A 16,183-nucleotide genomic window follows, 5' to 3' on the forward strand; every position below is an offset into this window, starting at 1 on the left:
TATATATATATATATATATATATATATATATACATACATTCTGGTGCATTCTATATAATACCAATCTTTTGGCCAAAAATAAATAAAAGACACCCTAACAGCTGTAGCCCTAACGAGAACACTGGCTGCAGCTACTGGCACATTAGCAGTGCTGAGAAAAGCATGGCAATGAAAACTACAGCATACTACATGTTAAAATAAGGTAGTTAACATGCCTCAATTCAGTACAGGCATGTAGAACAATTTAGTGGTGCAATCAAGTCACCCACAAGAAGTTTATTCCTTAAAAACAAAATACTTGTGGGTGTTAAATGAACATTGTTATTGGTTAATAGTTTTTTTAACAATCACTGCCTTAAACTAATCAGCTGTGCAACCCTAAATCTAATGCATCGTTTAAGAGACTGTTGCCACGATTAAAGTGCGCTAGACTTGACATTTCAGTGCTTTTTGCACAAAACATCTAGTTTTCAGTGAGTAAGAGCAAATTAAATAAATTAAAAGACTACATTTATATCAAAGAATGCAATAGCAGTTTGATCCTACTTTACAATAAAGCAAAGCAAAGTTTTTCCCACTGTCCCACTTATACAAGAAGAAATACCCCCTTACCAAGCATAAATCTGAACACTTTTTTTATTTATTTATTTTTTCCTTCCTGTGCTGGCTCCCCAAGCCTTTTAGGTGGGTCCATGAATCAGAAAGTCATTTTGGATCCATGATAAACCCAAAGTAAAAATAAAACTGAGAAAGAAACAAACTAAGACGACTATAAGGCAGATACTTCCATCAGAGACACTTACACTTTGTTCAAAAGAGTGAGGCTTCAGTTTAGTACAACAAGCAAGAACAGATGAGAGTAAAAGATCTGAGGGTTAACTGGGACTCGGTCAAAGGCATCTGTGTAGTCCTTACCTCCCAGTTGATTTATAATCGCTGAAGACATATGCAGCAAGTCTTGCATAAAACTACTTTTTGTTCTAAAATTACCACAGTTAAAATATATATTGCACTGTTAAATACAGGCAGGATAACAAAAAACTGTCAAACTTTAAAATTACGATGTGCAATACAAAAATCTTTTAATTCCCTGACCGTGATCATGAGTCCCAGGAACTGTTGTAACACACTCCAGAATTGCTACCAAACAAAAAACAAAGACAGCATTTTGGCTATGGCCAGGGTGTGTATCCTAAAACCCCATCAGAACACGCTTTGGGTAGTAACTAGACAGCTATTTGCTCAAAATGCCTACCCATAGACTGCAAAGAGAATGGGTTGCAAACTCTACTGTAGTCAAAATGCAGTTTTGTGCACAGCTTTTAAAGGACAACCTTAACGAACATGGCTAGAAATGCCATAATATATATACTGAACTTAAAGTAGCTAAACATTTTAGCTGCTGCATTAACAGTAATGACCTAGGTCTTCAAAGTTGTCACAGTTCAGTTTTGGATTTTGCTAGGAGGACACTCACATGCTGCATGTGCTCTAGCCAACTGTTGAGCAGAAAAGGAGTTTGTCATGTGCTGTTGCTTCAGGGCTGATTATTAAATTTGGATGCCAATTTTGAGCAAAAGAGAAGATGGGGGTTACTGGGGCATCTTCAAAGACACAGATCTACACTGCTAAAGGGCTGTGGTTGCTTTGGGCTGGTACAAATGGAATGTGGAGCATTTGTAGCCTATTTCTTTGTTAAGCTTTAGTTCTCGTTTAGGGAAGACACACAGTCAGATTCTGAGAGATTAGTTGCCCGGTGACAAATCTCTTCTTCGGGGCGACTAATTTACACAAAACCTTCCCACAGGCTAGAATGTAAATTGCTGGCGGGATGGCACTCTGAGCGCTTTGCTTTCCGAAGATGTCCGTAAGTTTCCTCGAATCTGACTATGTGTTTCTGCCCTTAAAGGGGTTGTTCACCTTCCAAAACACTTTCAATTCAGTTGTTTTTAGATTGTTCCCCAGAAATAAAGACTTTTTTCCAATTACTTTGAAATTTTTTACTGTTTTTCCAAAATCTAAGTTTAGTTGAATGTTTGTGTCTCTGGTGTCTGGCAGCTCAGTAATTCGGGTGCAGACTCTGAACTGTTACTATTTTGCAACATTTAGTTGATATATTTCTCAGCAACATCTCTGGAGTATTAGCAACTATTGTATCAGTTCTAACAGCTGCCTGTAATGAAACACAGAGATTCTGCTCAGCAGGGAAAAAGATAAGTAATGTACCCATTTAGAACAGTTTACAGGGTCCGCAAACCCACCCCCTATTCCCAGGGCCAATATTAGAAAAAAGGTAACACATAGAAAAAAGAAAGTTATTGGAAAAAGTAATTTCTGGTGATTTATCTGAAAACTAGTTTGAAGGTGAACCACCCCTTTAAGCGTAATCCCTTAATCAGGAAGTAATTTATCAAGAAGACAGTCTGGTATACCATAAAATAGAGCTCAACATTATAAATTGTTCAACCACAGGAATATAGCACAATGCTTGATTTTTTCTCTCAAAGCCTGGATTCTCAAAGCTATCCTGGCTTGGGTAAAAATGTTCTACTTTGTCGCAGATCATGTGCAAAACACACAAATGCAGTCTGGCAAGATAGCTGAGCAAGTGACAACTGAGATCATGCATTTATTTAGTAGCCAGTATTCTAGAAAGACTTACCTGACCACCTGCAAAGATTACAGGTGAACTGGAGGGTTTAGGCCGGTATGGGATGGTGACACCTTTAGGGGGAGACTATGCAAGAAAAAAAAAAAAAAGTGTTAGACAGAGCATAAAGTCAAAGTGTAATTCAGAGCATAACAAGCAGATTGATTCCATTAGATCCTAATCACTTTAGACTGGGACTAAAGGCGTAGGAGAGTTTTAGGAGTGCTCAAAAGAGTGACTGCTTTGGATTACATAAAATGTGTCCCCCCAAACACAAGTTAAAACCTAGGCACCTATTTGGAAACAGCTGAATAACCCTGCACATCCTTGGGGTTAAGTCACTCATCCAAGAAAGTGCCATGCTTTCAAACCAATATACAAAATGCACACTAAATTCAGCAGACAAAAAAAAAAAAAAAAAAAATAGATAAAAATGTACAGCAACTGAAAGCCAGTTTTGCACGACAGAGGAAGTATAAACTGTTCTAAGTGTTCGCATTAGAGAAATACATTTGACCCATGAAATGTCAATGTCGAGTACACTATATTCTTAGTTAACCTGCTGCTACAGAGAAAGGATCAGTTACCAGCTTCAAAGCCATGTTTTTCTTATCTCCGTTCTTTAGTGCATGAAAGGAGGCGAGAAGAATCTGAGGCAGGCATAGTGTAACAGGTGCATAGTCAAGCCCCAGACAGCTTTGTGGTAAACAACTAAATCAAGGGGACCGACAGTTGTCAAAATAAACCCCCAAAACATGTTTCAAGATTACCCATACAAACAAGGGCATTTGGTTAACCCTCTAAGTGCCATAGATCATGGAATCTACATTATACAGCACTTCCAGGCAGGGACGTAACAGACAGTACTTTGTTTGCAGCTTCTAGGCAACAGACAAAATCAGAGAACATGCAAACCATGCAGAGAACATGCAAACCAACTCCCCTGAGACTCCCATCTACAGACAGAGTTAGCAGTTCTTATCTGGATCCTGCATGCCTAAAGCCTTCTCTGCCAGATTTCCACACCTCTGCACTTCACATAGGGCATGAAACGGTTTGGTAAACCCCCGACTTTAATATGTTTGAAACATTGGTATTTAGACATTTACATCTTATTATAGAAGTGGCATTTACATTACTAGATAAACTAAATATTACTCCCTGAAATAAAATAAAGCCCAAACATTTTGCAAAATGTAGGTTTCAAAAATGAATTAAATTTCCTTTTTGAAGTTCTGCAAGTCAGGTCAGCAACAGATAGCTTGATATATTAGGTGACATCTCTCAGCAGCATCAGAAAAAGCTCATAAGGAAAGTATCAGCTGTAACACGGCATGGCCTGTAATGCTCTGGAAGCACGATCACATTTAAGACTTAGTGATGAGCGGAAATCAAATTGTAGCGTTTAGAGTACATAGTTTAAAAATTTGCTACTGTCAAAGACGAGGGGAAACATTCTACAAATAAAGGGAAAAATTTACCCAAACTCTTGTTTTGCACAATGAAATGAAATTTAATCCCACTGAACATTCTCAACACCAACTTTACACTATAGAGCACAGCAACGCAGATGTCCATATACACAGGCAGGTTTTGGGCCAACATTCAATAACAGCAGTTATACACAAATAATTTGTGAGGTAGTATAAATGTTAGCAAGTACACTGGAAATTACATTTTATTACCATTTAATATTATTATGCGGTTAAGTTGGGCATACTCTTAAGTGTTTTATTTTGGGGGGGGGTTAGTAAAATCATTGCGGTGTACAAATAAAAATAGCAAATTCTGTATTTCAGAACTACTCCTTGGAAATAAATGTCTATAATACATACCTCCAGCATGACTACACAGATCTGCTTGACACACTCTATAATGGATTGCGGAATGCCAGCAATGGTGATTGCTCGCTCTGTAGAATTAGGCAGCATGTCCCCAGCCACTTGTACTTGAGCCCCTGTACTCTGAAAGACAAAACAGCAACACAGAGCTCTTAGGCAGCGTAATCTAGTTAATGTGGATCACACAAGCTACAGTGGATCAATAGACTTAAAAGCAAGAGTTCATACTTTAATTATTTCAATGCAAGTACTTTACTGGAACAGGACAAAGTGCACTGTAAAGCAAGCAATGCAAATTCAGCTGTTTTGCTTTTAAATTAGATGGATTTAGTATGCCTCCAGAGTTCTGGCTACCTGCCATCACAAGAAAGTCAAATATAGATGCTGTGCACAAAACTAGATCATATAGATCTCTGTAAGAAAAAAAACAACCCACATATTTAATGTAGGGTCTTCGAATGATTGAAACACCTGACATACCAGTTACCCACCATTTTGCCCTGCAAAAGGCTGTTGCATAAGTAGTTTGGGACAGATTATATGCAGCCCTCATCCCAGAATCAGTTTTTGCCAAACAAAATCCATTTCCCTCCTGTAGTAGACACTGTTGTATTGTGTGTGCTCAGCTAAAGATGTGTGCGCACAAGCACCTTATTGGGAACATTGATTGTAACAGTAAATATACTAAAATACCATGTATGCACCCGTGTAAAATCTGTCCACTCAGCTGGTAAGAGAACATATCTTATTTGCTCGTGCAAGGCAAGGTTAATCCTTTAAGAAGTACTTACTTCTCTAATTTCCTTTATTTTGCAACCTCCTTTGCCAATGAGGGATCCACACTGACTGGCTGGAACCACCAGACGCAAGGTAACCGGAGGTTTGCTAGATGCAGTGCTGTTGGTCATGGAGCTGCTGATATCCTGTGAAAGTGCAATTACAAATCAGCATACTACATTTCACTATATTAAATTGATGGGGGGTGAATACTTTTTGCCTTGAGAACAATTTCTTTTGAGGAAGTTCTGCAAGTATACACACAGTACCATTTTTTAATAGAAAGATTGACATTGTGCTGAACCAACAAGGGATCAGATGCTTAAAAAAATGACACTAAGGGCCTATAATATCACGCCGTTTAAAACACTTGCGAAAATCACTGTATTACACAGTATGATAAGTAGGCCCCTTAGTATCACAGCTCCCATTTATATGTACAGCCAAGTTAGATGGAATGTGGAATAAAGCAAGAAGTACCAAGTTGTCTGTAAAGTACATACAAAAAAGAAATATATTTGTTTGCAACCCAAGAGACTGGACTAATGCAATGGTTATGCCCAATTCACAGCAGCCCCCCACGATACCGAAGTGTTTGAAGCGTTACACCCCAAACACCAAGACCAACTTGCTAGATTTAATTTAGTCTTCCTGGTAAATCCCTAAACCCAGAGCTGTGTGCAAACAGTCTGCACATCCCTTACAAAGGAACCGCTGTGTACATTTGTGGTAATGGCATTCCACAATTTAATTAGATGCTATGTTTAAAAGTGATCTAAACCCATCGATTTATCTATAAATACAATTTCACACATATACATAGCTGGGTGGTAGCTTGCCAGCAACACAGCCACAATTTGTGTTCTTCCTTTAACCCAACAATGTTTGAGGGAGGGAAGGGAGCTTTCCTCGCAATTTCTTAAAACTGTACAACAAAACCCACTTAACAGTAAATTGTTGCTTTTATTTAAGAGATTTACAGCCATGACATTATGACAAAATGCATTACCTCTTCCAGTTTATCGATTATCATAGAGAAAGCTTTAAAGATGGCATTCGTAGGACCTGCCAGGGTTATTATCCTTTCTGGACAATTTCCCTCTGAGATGTTAATCCGAGCACCACTCTATGGAAAAAGAGGAATAAAATAACATGCACTATGAGCAATGTTAATGCTACAAGACAGCTATTCTCCAACAGATTTTCATATCATACAACCGTATTGAGGTGCCTTAAGAGGGTAATTGACATTTAAGATAACTTTTAGCATGTTATAGAACGTCTTAATTTTAAATGCCTTCATGTTTTTAATAACTTGTATTATATGCCTTCTTACGCTTTCCAGCTTTCAAATAGGGGTCAGTGACCAGGCAGCCAAATCCCTACTGCTCTGCACGTCTACATTTTTTTTCTTAACCAACTTTCCATTGATGCCTTCTCCTATTCATATTAAAGTCTCATTACAAACATTGCTTAACATATAGGGTGAATTGTACCCTAGCAACTGCTGAAATTCCAAACTGGACAGCTTCTAAACAAAAAGCTAAAGACAAGAGGACCAACTGCAATTTGTTTCAGAAATAGGACTTGTTTTGAAAGTGCATTTTTATTCATCAGGCTCTCTAAATAGTCTAATTTATGTGACATGCAGCATTGCTGAGCACTAATAAAATGACTGGAAGACAGTGGGGACCAGTTTTGTCTTCGAGGAAATTCTTTTTGCCACTATCATTAACTTTTGCAACCAAAAACAGCAGCTTAGGGGGTTAAAATTTAAGATGCCATGTCATACTGGAGACTACATGATGTAGAAATCTATTATGGATTGCTGAAAATGTAAAAAGACATTTTGTACAGACTACCAGGAGAAATCTGACATTTGATAAAACCTGTCTCAGTCCTAAAGAATATGGTAGACACAACAGCACATAAATCTTAATTAGCTAAGAAAGTCTACCAGGGATGCGATAAAAACTTACTTCTTCACGCATCTTTTTAACAGATTCCCCTTTCTTCCCAATAATGCTTCCAACTTCCTATAAAAAAAATGGATAATGTTATAAAGCATTCATTAAGAATACAAACATATCTTATAAAGTGCCTTCACCAACCCCACTGTTCCTGCACCAATAATATATAAAACACTAGACATATGCAACTGCAGAAAAATGATGATCACACTCCACTTACCTTCCCATGCATAAGCAATCTGATGGTGAGTGTAACATTCAGGCCTCCTTCAATCACACTGGTGTCCATGATAATTCTAGTTCTGTTGGATCAGGGCTATTGTCAGAAGCTGTACAAAGTAGTCAAATCTTTGGTCACAGGATGAGACAAGACTAAAAATAAATAAATAAATAAATAAATAAATAAAAAGATTTTAGAAATAGAATGGCACCAGTCTGGTTTCTAGGGACGAGTGGAAATGTGTAGTACTCTATGCTGCTGAAGCAATTGTGCCAGTGCTCGTCAGATAATACATGCCTTATAATATGGGTCATTTTCATGGCCACCCGACTAACTCTGAAATAAAAGTGGTTTGTGCTACTGCCAATAAGGCTCTAAAGCATTTGAGGAAGGACAGATAATTTAAAAAAGACAAAAAAAAAAAAACTACTTTTCAAAAGGTGTTCATCTCTTTAGTTCAGTTGCTTTCAGACATTTCACCAGAAATAGTCTTTTTTCAGTTACTTTCTATTTTCTATGTATGTCCGTTTTAACGTTTCATTTTTCACCTTCATTCTAAGGGTCGGGGCAAACAGGCAGATTCGGGGAGATTAGTTGCCAGGCGACAAATCTCTTCTCCCCGATCTGCCTTCCGCCAGCTAAAATGAAAATAACCTGGGGGCAGGCACTCAGAGCACTTCGTTTTCTAAGTCCCCCGAACTTTCTTTGTGAGGCAATTACGGGCGACTTTGGAAAACTAAGCACTCAGACTGCATGCCCCCGGCAATTTTCATTTTAGCGGTGGAAGGCAGATTGGAGAGATTAGTCGCCCCAAAGAAAAGGAGATTTGTCGCATGGTGACTAATCTCCCAGTGTGCCCGAAACTCTGCTGAGCAGAATCCAGAGCATCATTAAAGGCAGCGTTAGAACTGATAAAATAGTTGCAAACATTTCACAGATCCTACTGAAAAATGTATCAACTAATATAAAAATGTAAAATAGTTCAGCAACTTTGCCTGGATAAAAAAAATGGGGAAAAAAAGTATTTTCTTCAGGTGACTAATCTGACCAAATTTATGGGTTCAGATGAGAGCCTCAGTACTGAGGGGATCAATTTCATATGGTTTTAATGCAGTGACCTGCAAAGCAATACTAAGGTAAAGGCAAATAGCCTTTTAACGAATTCTGATTTATAGTTTGAAGCTATGAACAAACCAAAAAAATGAGGGGTGTCTCGACAGTAGCTATACAAGAACTGTCAAAATGCACTATATTGTGTGGCCAGCATTTGAAATGATCTACCTTGGGCAAACACGTTCATAAAATACAAAGGCACAGCAAAAATACAAAGCAAGAGCAATGTCTTCAGAAATTTACAACATGGGATGCTTGTTGTATCCACTGTAAAAAGCAGCAGTCCTGTATCCTGAAGCTTACTAAAGGAGTAGATGCTAAAATATATGAATATTGCTTCAGGTAAATTCTTTAGTCCAATCAAACATCAAGCACTTCCATTCAAGGTTTAATCATTAAGCAATTGGATAATACAAAGTCCAAATAAGTCAGCAGTGCAAAAAATATGTTCACAAACATCTAGTTCCATAGGGATAATCTGTCATCTTAATTGCTTCAAAGGGGCATTAATATAGGAAGCTTGTGCATTTCTCCTTTGCCGACATTAACCTACTGTCAGGCTAATTATATGTTATTACTACTTATAGATTTTCGAGGTAAAATTACCCTCCACTATTGGGGCCCTATAGTTATACCAAACGACCACCCCCATGAGGAACAACATGAGCAACGTACTCAAGTCACTATGCCTTGCAGTAGAGAGGATTTCCCATTCAAGGCACAACATTTGGCCTCTTCTGCTTCTATCAAAAGCACAGTTGCAAATATAACTTATTTTATTTTGTCACATTTCCTTTTGTAGCTATGACAGCTAATGTTTCTGGAGTGATCTGTGGGTCAGGAAAAAGGGCACCAGACACTAACCTGCCAACCATAACATGCGAGGTGTTGCCATTGTAGGACCCACGCCCCACCCATACCTGCGTCTTCTTGCTTTCTGTGCGTGCCTCTGGTTCAAACACAGGGATCATGCAGGAGCAGTGGAGGATTGTAATTTCCCAGTCTAACCGGACAAATTTTCCTACGATAGTCAATGCGTGTATGGTGGGAGATGACCTTTAAAGGCACGCAAACATAAGCCATTGAATTCTATTGTTTCTACCTGTATATCGGACAATTCAGCTTTACACATATGTATTAAAATGAACAGTCTTTCCTGGAAAGATCAGTTCCAGGTTAGCTCTGTGTCTATATATCATGCTTTTTATTTGGGCACAGACACATTTCACAAACCTCCACTAACTGGCTGCATAGCTATTTATTTCAATTGGATCTGCCCAACATGGGCGAGCGGTTGACCAAATAGGGAACTTGTCCGACAAGAAATAAAGCCATGGAAACGTATCCGTTTTGTCATGCCAATTTCTCAGGCTACTAGCAAATCAATGACCAGAATTGAGCCAATATAACCAAGAACCCCTTCAATGTTTTAAACGACCCCCAATTACCCATTGTCATGTTCTACTGACAGATGCAGGGAGCAACAGAAGTTGAAATATAAAGAGTCCAGCAGCCCTATGGAGGATCTGTGACTAAAGCCAGCAAGGCAAACAGACCTTACGTGTGCTTCAGTTCTGGGTGTAAATGTCAGAAGGCAGCCTTGAGCAGGGAACTACATTAGCAGCTTTATTTGCTCACTGCAGGGGGTTCCTGGCGATGCTGACAATTGATGGAAATATGAATCCATTAACATTATAATTTAATAAGATGGAAGGAAATATTCTGCTTGGAACTTAGTACATTGTAGAGAGGTAAAATGAGGGAGAACTTAAAGATGTTTAAAAAAAAAAAAAAAAAAACACAAAAAACACTAATATAAATTTATAAATGTCCAACGGCAGTCACACTCAAATCCGGATTTTATGTGCTAGTCAGGGTGCTGGATCCAATAATTTTACGTATAAATGATCACATAGATCCACACTCCACTTTAGAGAATCATATTTTATTTGCATATGAATCTAGTGTCCAACATTTCAGCCCCCCGGCAGAAACGTTGGAAAAGGCCACAAGGGGTGCCGAATCGTTGGACACTAGATTCATGCAAATAAAATGGTATGATTCACTAAAATGGAGTGCGTGTATTTATTTATTTATATCCCATAGTCTATAATTCTGCAGTGCCACAAATGACATTTGTCCTGTTTACACAATCCTGTGTTCAGTGACAGCTTCATGCCATTCCTCTTATAGGTATGGGATCAGTTATCTAGAAAGTTCCCAATTACAGAAGGTGATATCCCATAGACTGCAATGTAATTGAATAATTACTGTGTGTTTTAAAACAGGTTTCCTTTTTCTCTGTAATAAAACAGTACCTTGTACGGATGCCAAACAAGATATAATTAACCCTTATTGGAGACAAAATCCTGGTGGCTTAATTTTATGTTTCAATTATTTTTTTAGCAGACTTAAAAGTATGGAAAGCCAAATTATTGAAAAGACATGCTAACTGGATAACCCCAGGATTCTTAACAATTGGTGCCATATAAGTTTCCTATCACACAGGAGCAGTGGCTGTAAGACCTTGGCACCAAACTACATTCTCTATAGCTTTATTTCAATTGACTGCTTACACAGCAGCTTATTTATATAAAACTGCTGTAATGCTTCGAAAGCAAATTTTACCAGTGCAGGATAACAGTACATTACATTTAAATGGATATAAATAGCTCATTATGTCAGCGTTACTGGCCCTAAAAACGAAACAGCCCAAAGCAGGACTAGTGAATCTCTGCTCTTGTGGAAAGCAGATATTAGGCCCTGGAAAGAGACCATAACTAAGCAACCATAATTTTACATGTTAAAGGAGAAGTAAAGGTTAAAACTAAGTAAGCCTTATCAGAAAGGTCCATATAAATACACCAGTAAACCCCCAAAGTAATGTTGCTCTGAGTCCCCTGTCAAAAGAAACACTGCATTTCTTTCCTTCTATTGTGTACTCATGGGTTTCTGTATCAGACTTCCTGCCTTCACCTTAAACCTCCTTGCCCTGGGCAAGAGCATGCTCAGTTTGTGCCTCTTCCCACCACCCCTCCCTTCTCTACTGTAATCTGAGCCAAGAGCAGGGAGAGACTCAGGCAGGAAGTGATGTCACACCATGTTAATACTGCAGCTCCTATTCTAAACAAACAGAGAGTTTCTAGAGCTTTTTACTCAGGTATGGTAAAACATTCTACAGAATAAATATAGCATTCTAGCTTGCACTATTGCAGCTAATCTATTGGCAATAAAATGCCTCCGTAGCTTTCCTTCTCCTTTAAGCCTTCATTTGGCCAACCAAGTTCAGAACAAGGAGCCAAATAGCTGGCAAATGCCACCAACCGCTACCTAAAAATTAGCAAGTGCTTAGAATAGAGCAGAGCAGCCTCAAGCCCATCAAGAGATTTGTATGGCTCACAAGTGTGCTAAAGAGTTCCATTTACAATTAAGCAGGATTTGTTTTACCATTATTCAGCCCTCATGCTGTACAATACAGAATTGATGTTTAAAAAGTGAAATACTACTGGTACATAGGTTAAATGGCCAAGTGTACAACTCCATGGCTCGAATCATCCCACTGCAATTTAGCAGTCCATGCAAAGACAGATTATGTGGAATTTGTATTGTTTGACTATTCCTAATCTCTTCAACCATCAGATACGTTCATTTGCCTCATACACAATTTCAGATTGCATTTTGTCCAACATGCAGGTTGGCAAAGCAGCAAGTTTATCCGCTAAGAGTTTTAGCCCTGCATTGCCCACCTCTTCCCATTCAAGTAAATGGGAGACAATAATGAGAGCTTCTCGTCTGGCTTAAATACAGGTTAATCAAACACAAATATCAGTTTTCAACACTAAAGACAGAAACTTCTTGTGCCTGGAATGCCAGTGCCTCTGGTGAATGTGAAATAGACAAAAACACAATATGCAAGCCACAATTGAAGAACCTACCCATAACCAATGTCATCAGGGTCATTGTTTTCCAATGTTATTTCTCACCTTAAAAATAGGATTATTTCTTCTAAAGATGCTTCGTTCTAAAGTTGATCTGTAAACATCTTGAATTTTTTTACATTTATTTTTTCATTTTTATACACATGCTAGATAGGAGTACAAGTGAAACAGGGAACAGGTTGAGATCAAACACTGGTTTCAGATTCAATAAATAAAGCTTATAGAACTACTGCCACTTTCTACCTAAATATTAATTCAGATTTTGCTTTTAATCATCTCCATCTGATTTTGTGTAATTCAATAGAGATGGTGGCCCATGGTCTAAAGGCTGACAGCTGCAGTCCTCCTATCAGCATAAGGGAGGGCACTGATGCAACACACAGCAGCATTTATGTAATGAACTATACTATGCACCCACATATCCCTCCCTCCCAGCCATATGTTGCCTCTACAAAGATTTACTATCACATTCCAGCCTGCCGCTTTCCCCATTTACAGAGATCCTTTAATTTCTTCCACACCAGCTGTTCATCTGAAAATGCAGGAATTTACGGACACGGTCAGATCCACATGCTCACGTGCTGCCTACAACCATCATGTAAAATCATGTGCGCTTCAGAAAATGTTTAGCCAAAGTGCACATGGTTGGAATGTGACCTTAAATCAATGCAATAGGGAGCACAAGCCAAGGAAGGAGCTATACAGGCAAGGGAGGCTCCAAACAAAATAATGTCATTGACATAAAATGGCTGTTATGGTGAGGTCTCCCATTTTGGCAGGCTTCTGGGAATGATTCAGAATATGCACCGTACCCATTTTATTTTGGCCACACAGACTCCAAATTGCTCTAAAAGTAGAGCTATTACAGGAGGTAAAAAAAATTGGTTTACTACCAAACAAAAAGGGATTACAGCAACAGGAGATATGCCAGGCACACTCCCTATTTCTAATAAGCTCATGCAGCCACATGATAAATACCTCACAGCTCATGCATACAGGGCGCCTTCTTGTCTAATCCTATTTAGTGCTTTAGTTCTCATTAAGGCTCAATATGACTTGCTAGCCCAGTGGATTTCAGACAAATGTATGTTACAAGACTGGTTACTGCTTTGGCATTGCTTGTAGAGAGCGCTGTCCAACCATTTCCATACAGATGGAAATGTTACCCCACATCAAGGTGTTTGGGTTCCTTTAGAGCCCGATGATCTTTGTGTGGATCATGTACAGGTACTTTGGATTATTTGATTATAATTGAGTCTATGGGAGACAGCCTTTCCATAATTTGGAACTTTGTGGATAACTGAACCCATACCAGTGCTGCCAATCAGAGCCTCCTGTAAGTGGCCAGTCTGCAAAAATCTAGCAATTGGGCAGTCACAGACCACATTTCACACCACCCAGGAACATTTTCTATGCTTGTGTTGCTCCCCAACTCTTCACATCTGAATGTTGGTCAGGGGAAAACAAAAAAGTTGGGTACCTCTACAGTACAGAAGAAAACAACTTGGGTAAAGCTGGCAGGGAAAACCCTTGCTAGTTTATTGCAGGATGCAATGTTTCAGGGCTTATCCCCGAAACGTTGCATCCAGCAATACACTAGCAAGGGTTTTCCCAGCCAGCATTACCCAAGTTGTGCCCGTGAATTACTTTTCTTCGGCATTGCCTACGAGGTCGCCAATTCCTCTCTCAACGGGCACCGGGGATTCCAATTGATTGGACGGCCAGGGTGTGCAAAGGTAATTCTTTTCACCATACCTGCACCATAAGCCATTAAACTCTTCACGGGACTGGCCATGGTCTCCAGTTGGTCAGTCCTAATGTAAGTCGATTTGAAACTTATACCCAGTCTATTAATGGAATATCTATATCCCTCACTCTATCGCATTTGTGCCAGTGACCCTGAGACAACTTAGGGGTTAGAGCTTTAAAGAAGTCATGTTGAACTAGAGCGGCGGCCTTAGATGAGCGGATTAAAAGATCAGACATGCAGTTTTAGTATACGAGGCACATGAAGCGAGTCACACCATATTGCACGCAGGCGGATACCCATGAAGAACCCTGGGTATATCAGGTACAATGGCCATTGCGTTTAATTCATACAGGAAGGTTCTCATCACAAGGCCCTCAGTTTAAACAACCACTTCAAAGACTTGCCAGAATTCAGATCCCTGGTGCCTATCAGAAACATGTACAATTTCAAGGAATTTAGTGTGATGTGATTAACAGGCTTGAAGCAGCCCTAGAATTCGAGCAGTGAATGGGGCGCCTGCTCTAGACTCAACATGAGGCCACAAGTAGAAGGGTGTCGGGGTGCAATACTACCCAGGGCCTTAGGGTGGCAGCATGGGACGTCAGGAGCCTTCTCACATGGTGCATTCAATACAACGAGTCTGGGCCTATATCTCAATAACAAAGCCAGGGGCCGGGGCTTTCCATGTCCTCTCGCACTGGATTATAATGCGCCATTTGTGATGTGAACCCGTCGCCTCAGCATACAATAAACGAATACACGGTGAAATGGGAGAGAGCGCAAAGTAACGCTTACCTGCGGAGTTACAAAGGACGAGGGGTGACCGCCGTAAGGTGTGAGAACAATAAAGAAAATGGGGAGAGGGGGTAGGAAAACAAGGGAGGAATGGGGAGGAAGGAACGGTCCGGAGGCGAGAGGCCCCGGGGAGGGAGGGAAGGAGAGAGCCGGGCGGGCGAGGAATGGCGACGGCGGGAGGGGCTGACGAGAGCTGCGGCTTCTGCTGCTGCCTCTGCTGGTCTGGGAGGGGAGAGGAGGCGCGGGTTACTATCAACACGCCCTCACCGGAAGCGTGCGCTGTACAACGTAAGGTGCGACCATTAGGGGGTGCCAGTCGAAGCGAATATACCTTAATACGCCTACCAAATAGATTGGCGTGTAGTGACGTGTAGTTATCAGAGGTGTCGGCAAACGCCGATGTGAATGCTGGAACACAATGCACCCACCAATAAACTGTGGAATGCTAGTGTAATAATTAAATGGCAGCTGCGCATCCCACCCAGGTCGAAATGCTAATGATGCGCGACATCGCCATGTTGGTACACCCTTGATCTCCATATGCATATACCAATTGCTAAACTAGCTTTTTGACACGCTATATTGTCGCCCGAAACGGCACGAGGTCGTGTATTTGTGCATCCACAACATGACATGTAAAAAGACGTGGTGATGCACGCCACAATTTAGTGTACAAAGATGGCTGACAAACACCTGTGGTGGAGTCAAGCTCGATGCTCATCATAGGACAAAATGGCCGCTATTTAACATCCGGCGCAAATTGTTCACTGTTAAAGAGCACCTTCAAGATGGCCGACAAATACGTAGTTTTTATTGTAGCGGTACTGAGAAATCGATTGCGATAGCGCCCCCTTGTGAGCGTTTGTTGATGACGTCCGTGTCAGCTGAGTTCCAAAATGACCCAGTTTCCTCGTTGCTCTGGTGAGCTCTAATTCTACATTTTGATAAATCCGCAGTCCTTGGCTCCTCTGGGGAAATACGTCAGTCCCAGCCAAACCTTTTACTAGGACAAGTCCCAATGTAATTCATTAACTCATTATCATGTAAAGAAAACGAACAGTCATGAATAAAAAATAAATTCCCTAATCTGTACCTCTTACATATAGTTAATTTTTTGTGGGTTTTTCCT

The 16,183-nt window shown here is 40.0% G+C and overlaps 1 protein-coding gene across 1 annotated transcript in view; it reads right to left on the reverse strand.

The window, feature by feature from the left end:
- Nucleotides 1–15,266, reverse strand: part of pcbp3.L (poly(rC) binding protein 3 L homeolog) — a gene marked incomplete at its 5' end in the record, with an annotated part of 33,481 nt that extends 18,215 nt beyond the window's left edge. The window contains 7 exon segments of the mRNA NM_001090795.1: nucleotides 2,663–2,737; nucleotides 4,486–4,614; nucleotides 5,283–5,414; nucleotides 6,278–6,394; nucleotides 7,248–7,304; nucleotides 7,459–7,610; nucleotides 15,055–15,266. Of these exon segments, the coding sequence (NP_001084264.1) occupies nucleotides 2,663–2,737; nucleotides 4,486–4,614; nucleotides 5,283–5,414; nucleotides 6,278–6,394; nucleotides 7,248–7,304; nucleotides 7,459–7,527 (579 nt within the window).
- Between the last annotated feature and the right edge of the window lie 917 nt (nucleotides 15,267–16,183).

The sequence above is a fragment of the Xenopus laevis genome, chromosome 2L (genome assembly GCF_017654675.1).
Source record: "Xenopus laevis strain J_2021 chromosome 2L, Xenopus_laevis_v10.1, whole genome shotgun sequence".
Classification (NCBI taxonomy): domain Eukaryota; kingdom Metazoa; phylum Chordata; class Amphibia; order Anura; family Pipidae; genus Xenopus; species Xenopus laevis.